General features: G+C 56.2%; 1 protein-coding gene across 1 annotated transcript in view; it reads left to right on the top strand.

Annotated features, from left to right (window-relative positions):
* ASS1 (argininosuccinate synthase 1) overlaps positions 1-13535 on the top strand; it is a 50293-nt gene extending 36758 nt beyond the window's left edge. Inside the window, exons 13-16 of the mRNA XM_027615272.1 lie at positions 3053-3184; positions 7819-7975; positions 11723-11788; positions 13253-13535. Coding sequence (XP_027471073.1) covers positions 3053-3184; positions 7819-7975; positions 11723-11788; positions 13253-13298 — 401 coding nt within the window. The 3' untranslated portion in view covers positions 13299-13535. The remainder of the gene's footprint in view (positions 1-3052; positions 3185-7818; positions 7976-11722; positions 11789-13252) is intronic.
* The last annotated feature ends 1205 nt before the right edge of the window (positions 13536-14740 follow it).

Raw genomic sequence — 14740 nt, 5'->3', positions numbered from 1 at the left:
GCCGAAGACAGACAAGCAAGGTGTCAGATGCCCCGGGAGCTGAAAGCAGGAGGGCTCCGCTCTCGGAGAATGTCTGTGCCAATTACGGAGAGCCTTGGAAAACTAATCATTAGAAGGCCGGTCTCCAATTCGCTAAATAGCAAGCTCTTAGTATGTGCCAGGGTGAAAGACCAGTAAGTTTCTGTCCGTGTGTCTTGCTTTAGGTAGCTCCTGGGGAATTCCTGTACTCCCGGTGATGAAGTTTCTAGGAGAGTTGAAACCTGCCCTTTAACCTGGTGGCCATGTCTGCCGTGCTGGAGGCAGACATTTCTAAATGTTCTGCAAACGTCTTTGTAAACAGATGGCTGAACCACTGGGCCTTCCTCCGTGGCCCGGGGCCATCGGGAGCCACGTGTTTGTGGCCCCTTACTGGCCCCCCAGGAGGAGCCCTGACTTCTGTGCTGAGTTTTCGCAGGTTTTCCATGACTCCCCGTTTTCATGCTCTTGGCTTTTCTCAGCCATCCATCCATCTCCGCCTCCAACAGCCTTTCTGGTTTGGGGCTCCCAGCCGCTCGGTAGAATGGATGATCGAGCCTGTTTGAACTGTTTGCAAGAGAGACTAGGAGGCCGAGCGAGGGCCTGAACATCACCCCGGGACTCCAGGGCTCCAGGGCTTGGGGCTGGTGCAGGAACTTGGGACATTGGTGTTTTTCCTGCTGGGGAGGCCATTTGCTCCCAGAAGGTCACAACTGGATCAGGACAGCAGAATTGCCCAAGAGCCACACTAGTGAAATGGAATAGGCTCTTTCGTGGCACGTTGTAATTATATCAGCACCTGGTCTCCAGGTGGGGCTTTGACAATTTTGGCCGCCGCCCCCCCCCCCCCCCCGCCCGAGACCAGGATATCAAGGGGTTGCAATAAGAGACTCACCTCCCAGAGACGCTCTTTTTTGCTTGGGAACACCTCAGAGCCAGGGTGAGAGCCCAGGCTTTTCCTCCTCAGGCACAGCCACGGCTCCCCAGGTTTGCATTCCTTTCCATGCCCTGGTAAGCACAGGATCACTTTGCCAAAGGACCTGAGGAGCAACCTGGAGCAGAGAAGGGAGATCCAGATGCTGCTCCCATTGACCTTGGGCAAGTCACTTCCTTCCCGGGGCTTCAGTCTGCCCATCTGTAAAAGTGATGTTGGGCAAGACTGGCATTTTAAGAACTTCTTGGTGGAGCCTGGGGTCTGCAGAGGGGCGTCTGCTCCCCCCAGCGGGGTCTGGGCTCTCTCTTCTATATGCTGGGCTTTTGCCAAAGACTGAATAATGGGTTTGCAGCTCAAAGTTAGAAGAACGGGGCACCGATGGTCTGAAAGGGCCTCTCCTGGCAGCTGACATTTCTCCGATTCCCAGGGTGAAAGATCGAAGACCAGAAGGTTCTTTAGAGGGGGATGTTTATGGCTAGTGACAGCACCCTCAGCCACGCCCATGGTGCCTTTGGGCTCCAAGTTCAAAAACAATCTCCCTTCTGATTTTGGGGGGTGTGGGGGGAGGCGGGTGGTTAAAAGTATTTTTTAAGTTGTGGTGAAACGTACATAACATTTACCATTTTAACCATTTTGAAGCAGACAGCTGAGGAGCAGTAAAGTACGTTCACACTGTTGTGCAGCCATCATCCCCATCCACCTCCGGAATTTTGTCTTCCCAAACTGAGAGCCCCCCTGTAGCCCGCCCCCCCAAACAACCTCCCTCTGCCCCCTCCTCCCCGCCCCCCGCACCCACCATCCCACGCCCGCTCTCTGTCCTCCAGGTACATCCTCGCTGTAGCAGGTGTCGAGAGTCCCTCCCTCTTTAAGGCCGAATAATATTCTACCGTGTGTATATGCCACATTTTGTTGATCCCTTGGGCCGGCGACGGACGTTGTGGTGGCCTCCGCCTTTTGGCTGTTGTGAATAGTGCTGCCACGAACACGGGCGCACAGATCCTTTCTGATTTTTAAAGCAGCCAGTGTGGAAGGACGGTGGTAAATGTTCGGGATCCCTTTAAATGTGCCCCCTCAACGCTGTAATGTTACGTGGTGGGAAGAAAGGAAGCTTTCAGAGTCGCGTTGGTGGGAGGGGGTCCGTTCTTGCTGCTTCCCTAGGGCAGGGGTGCCTGTGGTCAGCTCAGCGTGCTCCCCTGGCATGCCGTGTGCGCATGGGCAGTCCTGCCTCCTGGGGCCTCAGTGTCCTCAAATCCAGTGTAGGACTCCTCATCAGACCTCCCTCCCAGCCAGGACCGTGCTCAGCTCAGGGGCAGTCCCCCCAGTGTCACTTTGGAGACCCTCGGCTCCAAGCAGGTTGTTTAGGAGGTGGAGACACGGGGCCTGAGGTCATCGGGAGGGGGCTCGAGCAAGAGCCCCACGACCTTCTGGGTTTGGGCCCCATCGCCAGCTGACCCACGGGGCAGCAGATAGCACCGGTCAGGGACTCGGCGCCTCAGTCCATGTCCCAGCTCCACACTGGGCACGTTCTGTCTCCTCCCGGGCTCAGTTTCCACACCTGCACGTGGGGTCGGTGCGGGAGACCGCCAAGCCCTCTGCCGCCACAGAGGTCAGGCTGTATCTGCAGAGACGTGGCTGGCAAGGGAGCCTCAGGCTGACGGTGGCACGCGTGTGTGTGTGCAAGTGTGTGCACAGCTGTCCCCTCCCCTGGCTCTCCAGTGGAAGGGAGGAAGGGATATCTGGGGCCCTGGGCTCCACCGTAGTTGGTTTAATTACAGGTTTTCAGCCGCGGGCCAGTGGGCACGCGTTGGGAAGGAGGGGGGAGCAGCTCCGAAACCCTGTCATTTTCCAACGTCTGAGGGCCTCTTCAAAGGGGGGCATCCAGACATTTTCTCCACAAGCCTCAGAGTGGACTGTCGTGGCCCCAGCATGAGCATAATGACAGGCGCATTTTGCAACAAGCTGGGAGTGAATGGGTCCGACCGCCTTGTCTTCTGTCAGACGAGTCATTATTATTTTTTTTTTTTTTTGTCATTTGCTGACAGTTTGGGTTTCATGTGTTTCTCTCTTTTTTCTCTTTTTCCCCCTGCGTGGAAAAATGGCTAGGTATCTACGAGACCCCAGCAGGGACGATCCTTTACCACGCTCATTTAGACATCGAGGCCTTCACCATGGATCGCGAAGTGCGCAAAATCAAACAGGGCCTGGGCCTGAAATTCGCCGAGCTGGTGTACACGGGTGCGTAGACCCCCCTCCCGAAGCGAACAGCACCCTCCTCCAGTCCCACCCCACCCACCGCCATCCTCATGAGAGCCTGAAAGAGGCAGGTTGACGGGGGGTCGAGAGAGGGCAGGGGACAAGGAGCAAGGGGTAGGGGGGGTGCCGGCACCTGCCTTGTTCACGGGGTGTTGAGGGACCCCCCCAAGATGGCCAGTTGCCTCTGCACCTGTGATTTGCACGAGTTCGGTAGTGTCATCCCTAGGGTGGCCAGCTTCTACCCAGCACGTGCCAGGTGGGGACACGAGCCATCCTGGAGGCGTCCCAAGGAGAGGTGCAGCCAGCTCCTTTTACAGATGAGGAGACAGAGTCTTGGCAAAAGGACCTTGTACAAAGTTACACAACTGGAAGTGGCCTAGCTGGGTTTGACCCCAGGCCGGGCTGTGACCAGGCAGAACCTGGAGCTGCCACAAGCAAGGGAAAGTCTGCCTTGACCAAGAACTTGGCCCCAGGCCTGGGCGTTGCCTGAGCCAGAGGGAGCCCGTGCACGGAATGACATTAGCACACGGTATGGTGGGGTGGGGGACCATGTTACAGGTGAGACTCGGTGCCTTATCTGTCATAGAGCTGGAATCCAGGCCTCCTGACTGCAAACCCATCCCTCACACCGTGTAACAGCGGTCCCCAGATCCAGCCCATGGCCCGATTCTGTTCAGCCCACGAGTGAAGCCTAGGTTTTTACACATTTTTGAAATGGTTGGGGGGGAAAAAACTGTTTATTAATACTATTTCACATCCCATGAGAGTTCTAGGAAATTCAAATTCCAGTGTCCATAAATAGCATTTGGGCACGGCCATGTGCACTGGCTTACATGTTGTCTGTGGTCACTTCTGAGTGACAGGGCAGAGTTGAGTAGTTTGTGAGAGAGAGAGCACATGACCTGCAGAGCCTAAAATATTTACTAACTGGCCCTTTCTTGAAAATGTTTGCTGACCCCGCTCTATAACGTGAGAAGGCACATCAAACTGCGGTGGGGGACAGGCTGCCGCCCTAGGCGGCGTTGACAACTGCGGATGCCTGGACATCAGGGAGACCCGGCAAAGTGCATATTAATAATCCGTACCCGGGATAAGCCTCCACTGCCCTCGCCTCATCCCTTCCTCCTCCCCTCAGAGGTTTTATTCCCTTTGAAAGCTCCAAATCACTGTAACTCATCTCGGGATTTCAGGGATTTCAAGGAGACTCGGTGGTTATTGGCTGGGTGATTTCTCCCTCCCATTGTATCTGGCAGCTTTGAAGCTGGGATCCGCCCCCCCCCCACCACCCCCCACCCCCACCCCCCAGGTACTGACAGGTGTTTAAATACCATTGTCTCCTGCAGGCTCTCTTGCTCAGCAGGGTTTCAGCAGAAAGGTGGATTCTGGTTACAGAGTAGGAGAGTCATTAAGCCTGGCAGGCCCATAGGGGAGAGCACCTGGCCCGGGCTGCTAGCTCGGAGGCTCCTCCGGGGAGGCCGAGTTGGGGCAGGCCGCCAGCTGCCCTCCCCTCCCACGATAGAGGGGCCGCCACCTCTCTTGCTGCAGGAGCCTGAGCTGGGCAGCCGCGGGTATTACCTAATCTTAGCTGCACCAAGGTGAAGAAACTGAGCCCCAGGCAGGCCAGGACACAGAACAAGCTTTCACGGCTGATGAGTGGGGGCTTTGAGCCCGGGACAGGCCGGCTTCAGAGGCCAAGTGCTTGGCCACTCCAGTGGATCCAGGGTGGGCGGCAGGGTGGGCTGGGGCCCTTAGGAAAGGGAGATCAAGGGGTCCCTCGGTGTCTAGGGCACAGCTTGGCCCACAGGCTCAGTGCCTCTACACCTGGCTGCCGAGGTGGAATCCTTGTTCTGTTAAACCCACCGAGCCCTCCAAATCCTCAAATGAAGTACAGTGATTAGGAGGTTTCAGAGGATTATTGACACTCGCCTTCCCAGGTGCCCCTGCTGTCATCAGGGCCCTGTAGATGTCACCTTGGCCTCGGGCAGCAACTCGGAGGGGCTGTTTGATGTGATTTCTCATGTTAGGGAGACATGAACGTTACAGAGCGGTTTAAGCAAGTTATTGAACCTCCCTGTGCCTCGGTTTTCTCATCTGAAGGGCGGGGATCATAAATGTACATGTCACATAATGACAACTAATTACATAAACACTTGTAAAGCATCTAGAACACAGAGGAATGCGATTTCAATGTGGGTCGATAAACTACAAATGCCTGGCGTGGTTTCCGAGGATAGAGTCAGGGACCTGGGGGCCTTGCCTCGGGCTGGGTTTATGACCTCGAGTAGGCCTGTCTACCCTGAGCCTCAGTTTCCCTTCCTGTAAAATAAAGGGCACCAGGCCAGGTCTCTTCCTGCCACTCTGCTGTGACACGTGGCTTCCTCGGAAACACAGATAGGGAGACTGAGGCACAAGGAAGCCCTCCTACCTCGGCCCCACTGCTAGATGCCCTGTTCATCATCCTCTCCTCACCCCATCCCCAAGTTTCCCTGTGGGGCCCAGCCCACAAGGGCATCCTGGCAGGACCCCAGCTTCGGGACCCCTCTCCTTTAGGGCACAGAGCTCACCTCCTCTCCCTTGCCTGTTTCTTCAGCAGGAGAACGGGTATGATGCTCAGCTCATACGGGGGGCTGTCGTCCCGATTAGCATAGTGCATGGCCTACCCCCAGACCTGAGATACCCATGCAGCACGCCAGGCTCACTGTCCCTCGCCCCAGGCTGGGTCTGCGGGGAAAAGAAATCTGAGTGCAAGACCCCCGTGTGGGGGAGGTAGGAGATCCTGAGATAAAACGCAGGCCAGGTGCTCCCACGTGGGTTTCTGCCCCCGCCCCAATCTCTGGCTCCATCTCCTCCCTGTCTTCCAGCCTGAGAGCTTAATGGTCTAATTATCCTGACTTAGCAAGAGGGCCAAGCCACTGGGGCATGGCGGGGGGGGGGGTGGGGGGGGTAGGGAAGCATCAGTGTCCCCTCCCGTGGGGGTCAGGAGCACTTTTCAGGATCTCACTGTGGCTGGGCACACCTCTCTGGGTGCCCGTCTCCCTGTGTACAGGGAGGGCTGGTGGAGGCCATATTCAGATCTCGATTTTAAAATGCTTAGTGCTTGGCCTGCATCCCATCAGGGAATCCATACACCCCCCTGGAGAGCAGTAATATCTCATTGTGTAAGTGAGGAACTCAGGTACAAAGTGGGTACGTTGCCTGTCAGTGTGGAGCAGGATGCAAACCCAAATGACAGGTGGCCGGAGGGTGGCCCAGTCTCTTCTCTCCCTGCCCGGCCCTCCCCGACCTCTGCAAGCCACTGGACCCTATCCCAGAGAAGGCCTGCTCTCCTTTCCCACGGAGAGCCTCAGCAGGTGCCCCTGGAGGCCCAGCCTCCAACAATAGCCACAGACCCGAGGCTGACCTGGCCCTTTATCAGGGCAGGAGATCGCGCACCATCTGGCCCCACAGCTGCCCAGGTGGGCTCACCTTCCCGGCTCCGTTTCAGGGAAACCCTACCCCTTGAGCTGTCCCTCCCCCAACCCTGGCCACAACGCGCCTGCCCTCCACAGAGACTAGAGAGGAGATGGCTGTCTGCACATCTGAGCCTGTTGGTGCCGAGGTACTAGCCCCGGGGCAGCCTGGGAACTGAGCACACAGCCTTCCCTGGTCTGAGGCCTCTGGGGGCCAGAGTGGGGTCGAGGAGGGGTGGATAGCACATTTCCCAGGCACCTTGTATACTGACGGATGTTCCATCCACAGACAGGAAAACTCCCAGATTATCATATGAGGCAGAGCTCTTCTACCGTAGGTCCAGCCCCGGGCCCCTCACTGCAGCCTGTTGTGTGATCTTGAAGAAACCTCAACTTCCCCGAGCCTTACTTGCTAACTCAGAAAAGAGAGAGGCGAAGAGAGTTTTTCTCACAGGCTGTTTCTGACGATTCAAAGAGCTTAGCCTGTGCTTCATACATACAAATATTTGCATAGGAAAATATTAGCAGCATGTAGACAGTTTACTGATGTCTGAGATGGGGGGGGGGACGGGGGGCTCTTCCTGGCTCCTGGCCAGAACACCAGCATGTGGACACCCGGGGCCTCCACACACAATAAGCCCACTGGTCCTGGGAGGGGGTACTGCGTCATTCCCGCTCAGTAGATGGGGAATCAGAGGCACAGGGTGGTGAAGGCCACAAGCACATGGTCTTTCTGACTTTCTGGGTGCTCCTGTCGCTCAGCCCAGGCTCACGCTTGTCTGAGTCCTACCTGAGGTCTCCTGCCCCACAGCTGTCTGCCATCCTCAGGAGACTGAGCTCCCTGTGGGCAAGCGACAGCGTCCATTCCCGGCAGTGTTCCCAGGGCCTGGCCCGTTGCACCGAATATCTGGCGTGAGGCAGAGGGTTAGCTGCCCTCTTCCTGATCCCTGGGAGGTGACTGTTTGCGGGGGCAGGGAGGGCCCCTCCCTACCCACAAGAGCCCTGCAAGATCACAGGACAGGGACTCGGGCTCGTTCCTTTGATGCAAGACCCACCCCCAAAGGTCCGCCATGATGGACTGTGGCTCGGGGCGCCCTCCCTATCCTCCCAATCCTAGGCCCCAGCACAGTGGGCCTCCCTAGCACCCTCACTGTTTCCTCCCTACAGGTTTCTGGCACAGCCCAGAGTGTGAATTTGTCCGCCACTGCATCGCCAAGTCCCAGGAGCGCGTGGAAGGGAAAGTACAGGTGTCTGTCTTCAAAGGCCAGGTGTACATCCTCGGCCGGGAGTCCCCGCTGTCCCTCTACAACGAGGAGCTGGTGAGGTAGGTGCCCCCCACACTGGCCCCCCGGCCGGGGAACAGACCCTCACGGCCAGTGTCCCTTCTGACCAGCTTTCTCAACAAAGATGCGCCTAAGCCTGTACGGGGCAGGGGGAGGAGACAGTCATGAAGAGAATCGATGCTACCTCTACCCCCAGGGACCTTCCAAAGGCACCAATCAAATGATCACCTGCACGTAGAATTAGGCAAGTGTCGGGCTGTGAGGAGGTGCAGGATAGTCTGGCTGGGTATAGTAATGGGTATGGAGAAGCTTCCCTGAGGAAGTCACCTTTGAGCTGGCCTCCAAAGGACAGGAGCTAACCGGGCGGAGAGGGAGCAGGGAAGTTTCCAGGGACATGGTCATGGGCAGAGGTTCTGGGCCTTGGAAGAGTCCAGAACATTCCAGGCACTACAAGAACACCGGGAGCCAGGGGCCAGAGCGTGAGGGTCCCGGAGCCAGATCTTAAAGAGAAGGAGCCGTCAGACCTTTTTCTTACGAGGGTCCTTCTGGCTGCTCTGGAGAATAGATTCGGGTGAGGTGAGAGTGAGAGGAACAGAGGATTTGACAAATGGTTAAGAGGTTAAGAACGGCAAGGGCTTGGATGTGGAGGGAGATGAAGAGGTATAGAATTGCCTGGCATGAGCAGCTGGGCACACGCGGGTGGCAGTTCTTGAATTGAGGGGGTTCTTGAAGGAAGATCCTACATCTAGGCTCAGACACCTTGAGGGTGAGTCATCTTGGAGACAGATCAGGGGAGTACCTGGTCAGCCCTTGGACACACGGGTCTAGAATTGAGGAGGAAGTGCGTGGAAGACAGGGCAGAGTGGCAGACATCTCGAGGTTTTCCGAAGCCAGGAGGAAACTGGCCGGGGAGGGGAGGGTCTGTGCAAGCCGGGAAGGGAGACAAGGAGGGGTGTTGAGGCCACGCCAAGGGTGCTGCCACGGCTCCGGGACGGGCTGCCGCGCCCTGGCGGGCTGGGTCAAGGGCAGCCTTGGCTCTTGAGCTGCACCTACACTTGTGCATGAGACTGTGGCCTCCATGGAGGATCAAGGTGTCCCCTTTGGAGGTCACTTGGCCACACAAGAGGTGGGGACCGACAGCCCCACCTGACTCAAGTCCCAGGCCCAGCTTAGCCCCGGCGGAAGCCTGTTGGGAATTAGCGTGCGAGTTTTGTTTGGCGGTCAATATTATTTCCCTCTTTCCCGTCTCCTCGCCACGTTGAGCTTCTCCCCCCTTCCATCTTTCTAAACACTTTATAAGCCATAAATATAACCGAATCAGTTTAGATCAGTCGGGGTAAATGTCAAATTATCTTCTCTCTTTCTCTCTCTGGCTCTTTCTTCCCTCCCCCTCCGAATCAGCAGCCTCTAATAATCTGCCCAACCCTTCATTAAACCTTACAGCCTCACTCAGGGAGATTAAATGAAGAAAGTAAAAAGGGGAAGGAAAAAAAGAGAGAAAAGCAGGCGCATTTATTCTCACTGTGTCTCCAACCATTTCCCCTTTCTTTTTGATTTCTACATCGCTGACTTGAAAGCCCTTGAGTGACAGCCTCACAGGGACCAGCGAGGAAGCCGCGAGAGGTAGCAGAACTGGAAATGCCGTGGCACAGTAGGTAGAAAGTAACGTAATTATAGAGCAGGTCAGAGCCACTCGAATGAGCAAAAATAAAAGCACAGAGGTTTTCTGTAGACCGTCAGGGGAGGTACAAAAAAAAAAAAAATCATTGTAAACTCTTTTCCACCACCCCCCCACCACCACCACCCCAAACCACTATTTTAAAAAGAGGTTTTTCAGCTCCCGAGAAACACCTCTGGGAACTCTTCTGCAGCCTCGAGCGCGGGACAAGTGTGTCCCTGGACGTGGGCCTCTCTTTACCGGGGCTGCTGCGGCGTCCTGGGAGGGGAGCGGGAAAGTTTGTTTTGACACGTGCGAAATGGCGATGAAAAGGCAGATGCGCATGGAGGGGAGCTGGAAGGGGCTCTGAGCCCTGGCTTCTCCCTGAGCGGAGCACAGGGTCCTTCCAAAGGGGACGGGTGATTCAGACAGTGGCAGCGTGTTCCAGGATTTGATTTGTGTGGGGAAGGGTACGCTTTCTCACCCAGAACAAGGTCTGTAAAAGGGAGCTGCAGAGCCTGATGCTTTAGTTCGGTCCAGCTTTTTCTCTGCCCAGTGAGGGGTGCCAAGAGGCAGCTTTTCCAAGGTCCGACATCTTCCCCCTTACAGGGGACTTGCTGGTCTGCTCCTGGTGGCTTGCGCCACCTGAGACCTGGAGGGGCCGGCGAAGGTGGGGAGGAGGAAAGAAGGGGTGGGAGTGTGGGAGTTCATGTGCAGCTTCCTGGGCCCGTGAAGGTCATGGTGGGGGTAGGGCAACAGAGCCCACGGTCCTGAACAAGTTGCAGGACAGCTGAGCGCAGACACCCTACTTGTTGTCAGAAGTCCACAATCCACAAAGAGCCAGCCAGAGGCACAGCCTTAGGGTCCCGGGGGGACAAATAATAACAGATTCCCCTCTGCCCTCCTCCCCCCCAATCTCACCTCTCCGGAGAAGGCTCCTGAGGGGACAGGCCGCCTCCTTGTCATCAAGAACCTTGAGACGGCTTTGTCCTGAGGCTGGAGTTCTGGAGACATGAGGACAAGGGGCTGATTCAGAGCAGGACGCGTGAGAAACAGAGGAGGGACCCTTCCCCGCCAGAGGCTTGGAGGGTGGCCGTGCGGAGCCAGATCTGAGACCACAATGCCCTGAACTTGTCCTCAAAGAGCTTATCCCAGCCGTGATTAAGGCAGATGGGTGGCTGATTGCTGACGTCTGCTGCCCCACCCACGTACCCTGGGCCCTGTTCCCTTCTTGCTCCTATTTCCCCAGCACCTGCAGACCATAGGTGCCTAATAAATGCCTGAATGAGTGAATGAATGATACGAGCCATGGTGTGGCAGCCGCATCAGTTCCCGTGGAGTCAGTGATAACACTGAGAGGCCCATTTGACAAGTGAAAGCCTGAAGCTCACCGAGCAGAACGGGTGCCCTAAGCTCTGCGGCGGGGCGGGGTGGCAGAGCTCGGCGGTAGCCCCGACCGGGAGGACTGTGTTTGGGAAGGATTCCTCGAAGAATAGCTAAGTGAAAACAGCCCAGAAGCTGAAGGTTGTCGAATCTGGAAGATGGCAGCTGTGGATGGGGGAAACGTTTGTAACAGTGGCGGCTGAGCAAGCCCTTCTCGGGGCCAGCCGGCGTGGGGCAGGTGCCAGGTTTGTGGATGGATCTCAGTGCTGGGGGCGCTGAGAGCTTCAGGGGCGCTGTCACAAGTCCGAGGCTGTTCCGGGTACACCCCGTGGCCTCCCGGACCTTCGGGCCACTGGACGCCATCAGCTATTGCTGGAGATTTCTCCCAGAGCCCCCCGACCCCACCCCACCACAGCCGTGAGGGCGGAGCTGACTCACAGGTGTGTCCTGGGCTTACAAGTGCAGTTCTCTGGTTCGTCGGAGGACTTCGCCGGCTGGCACTGACCGAGGCGGGACCCTACCTGCCCATTCCTGTAGCAGGGCTGAGACTCCTGCTCTCCAGCCCTGGACACGGTGCCTGGCCCATAGTAGGGCTCCTGAATTGGACAGAAACACAAGTGTGGGCCAACCCGGCAGAGATACCCTGGGTACCTGCGAGCCTGAGCTGTCGTCCCCAGCCCCAGAGATCCTCCAACGTCGGGAGTGAGGCCTGGCGGCGTGCTGACAGCCTTTCACTCTCTCTTTGCAGCATGAACGTGCAGGGTGATTATGAGCCCGTCGATGCCACTGGGTTCATCAATATCAACTCCCTCAGGTGAGCAGCTCTGGGCCCTGATGGGTCTCCGGACCCCCCAGGTGTGCGCAGCAGGCTCTGATGGGACCTCAGCCGCTCCGACTGCTGGCCTGTCCTAGAGAAGCCCCATCTTCCCGTCCCTCTGCCCACAACATCTTCAGTACCTGCTTTGGGCCCAGCCTGCTCCTGTCCTCAAAGGGGCAGAAGGCATAGCCGGAAGCCACACAGGGCCCTGGGTGCTTGGGTCCCCTGTTTCTGGGTCCTGCCCTTTGCCTCAGACACTCACCCCCGCCCTCTCCAGCTGCAAGAAGGACTCCACCAGGAGCCCCTTGCCTGGGCAGGTTAGAAAGGCAAATGGCCCAGAGGTAGAAAGGAACCTCAGAAAGTCACCAGGCCAGAAGGCACCTGGTGCCTACCTGTCACCATACCTGAGCTGCAGGTCTAACTGGAAACCATCCTAGCCACATGGATGCCCATGGCCTAGTGGGGTAGCATGCGTCATCTGAAGCCACTCAGACTTGGGTTCAGATCCTGGCTCTGCAGGATGGTCCTCAGACCCCTTCTGGACCCCTGGGAACACAAGTGGGGATATTGACCATAGCCACCTGACAGGTGTGGCAAAAGTTTGTGTGAATCCCAGGAAATCAGGCTCTCAGCCCAGACCCTGGCCTGCAGGAAGAGCTCACGTGCTCAGCCCAGGTGTAGCCCGGGGAGGGGCACGCACAAAGGCAAACAGGGTGGTTTATTACCAGCGGCTACTATACACTCACTTCCAGGCACTCTCCTGGGCCGTCCCATTGAATTCTTACACAAAATTTGCAACTCCAGGAACAGGCCCAGAGTGGTTAAGTAAGCCATCCACAGTCACACAGCTAGAAAGCTGTGGAGCTAAGTCCAGAAGGTCTGTCTGTCCAACTCCCAGTTCTGTGTCACCAGCTTCCTTCTCTCCCGGCTTGGCATTGGGAAGAGGGCACGAGTCTCTCTTGTCTCCCTGACACATGTCCTGGGCACAGAGCCACCATTTCCTCCCAACGCCAGGCTCTTGTCCCTGGAGCCGAGAGACTGGGAGAGACGCTGAATCCGGCTGACCTTCCCGGGGTGCTCTCCACTCCAACAATCATGTCCACACCCCCCACCCCACCTCCTTCGCCCTCTGTATTTTATGACTATAAACCCTTTTAAATGGCTGCAAACACATCGGGTTTTCATAATGGCCTCTTCATCTCTCCCATTGCCAGTTAAATGTTTTGTCTTCAACAATGCCAAGCAATGTTTCCCCCAAAGATAAATTAATTACATTATCCTGATTGGAGGGCAGGAGGGGCCAGGGCAGGAGCGGGAACAGAGGGGGGAAAAAAAGACAACTTCATACACATCTGAACTGACAGCTGCCCCCGCCACCCGGGTTCTGCCTGAATTAATTGAACGGAGTGCATGTTGTTATTGTTAATTTACATTTTTCTTTGTTTTCAATCTGGTTTACAGGCTGAAGGAATATCATCGCCTCCAGAGCAAGGTCACTGCCAAATAGACCGGCTGACAATGAGGAGCTGGGCCTCCTCATTTGCCCATCTCCCCAGTACAGGCGCTAATTGTTGTGATAATTTGTAATTGTGACTTGTTCTCCCGGGCTGGCAGCCTGGTGGGGGTACCAGGCCCCAGCTTTGTTCCCTGCTCCCCTGTAGCCTGCCGAAGTGGTCATCGGAGGGAAGGGTGGAGGCGGCTGCGCTGGGGAGATGTAAAATGACAATTAAAAAAAGATACATGAGTCTTTTTCTTTATTTCTGCAGAGAGGGCATTGAGGGGTGTGTGTGTGTGTGTGTGTGTGTGTCAGTCATGCTCTTCTTTGTGTGTGTGTGTGTGTGTGTGGTCAATCATGCTCTTCTTAGTCCAACCTTGGTGTTTTCTGATTTAAGCGCTGCCAAAGCCACCTTTTGCCCGGGAACCTGTTTCTCTGGAAGGATCGGAGGCTCTCTGCCCCCAGCGAAAACCAGGGAATCCAGATATGTCCCCCTGGGTCGGCCTGGCATTTTATCACCGACTGTGGCCCCGTGCCGTGTCACAGGGGAACCAAGGAGAGTTTGGGTGACATGCGGGAGAGCTGTCCTACCACCGCCCACAAAGAACTGGGAATGGCAGCCATGACTGACCACACGACGCTCCCCCACCACAGCACCGTGGCCTTAAGTAGCCTAAATTGTGGACGAGGAGGAGCCCCCAGTAAGAAGAAAAGCCTGGCAGAGAACAGAAAAGGACAGGCACAGAATTTAGCGGACACTCCTGGGGGAGGCCACCTGGCCTACAAGGTTCCCGCTACTGCTCCTCCACCAACCCAAGGTGGCCATGTCTGCACAGTGACTCCGCCCCCTCAGTCATAGTTCATTGGATCATGACTGGACACCTGACCTAAGCTGGACCAATCAGAATCTCACTCCCAGGAACTGGGCGGGTGCAAATAGCCAGAAGTGAGGACAGGTACCCTTGGGCCGGATAGGATGTCCGGTTCCCCGGGAAAGCGGAGGGAGAGGAAAGAAGCAGGAAGAAGGAGGGAAGAGTGGATTTCAGTTTTAGAATCCCAGTTCCCATTCCTGGTAGGAACCATGGTGCTGATGGCGTGTTTTGTGGGGTTTTTTTGTTTTGTTTTGTTTTTTTAAGGAGACTCCATGCCCATTGCAGAGCCCGACGCAGGGCCTGAAGTCAGGTTCCAAGATCAAGACCTGAACTGAGATCAAGAGTCAGACAACCACCTGAGCCAATCAGGGGCATTAATGGTGGCATTTCTCCATCCGGATTCTGTAAGACACCTGGGGTTCTCATAACCAATTGTCATTTAGGGCTTAAGCTTGACGAGGGCGTTCCTGATACTTGCAACCTGAAGCATCTTTCCTGGGAAAACCTGAATGCTGGTTACTCTGGGCCCTGCCCTGATTCTGAACACTCCACTGCCTTTGTCATTGAGGGTTTCGTTCCAAA

The sequence above is a fragment of the Zalophus californianus genome, chromosome 13 (genome assembly GCF_009762305.2).
Source record: "Zalophus californianus isolate mZalCal1 chromosome 13, mZalCal1.pri.v2, whole genome shotgun sequence".
Taxonomy (NCBI): Eukaryota; Metazoa; Chordata; class Mammalia; order Carnivora; family Otariidae; genus Zalophus; species Zalophus californianus.
Note: the sequence above shows the minus strand (reverse complement) of the source record. Positions and strands in the feature narration are given on the sequence as shown.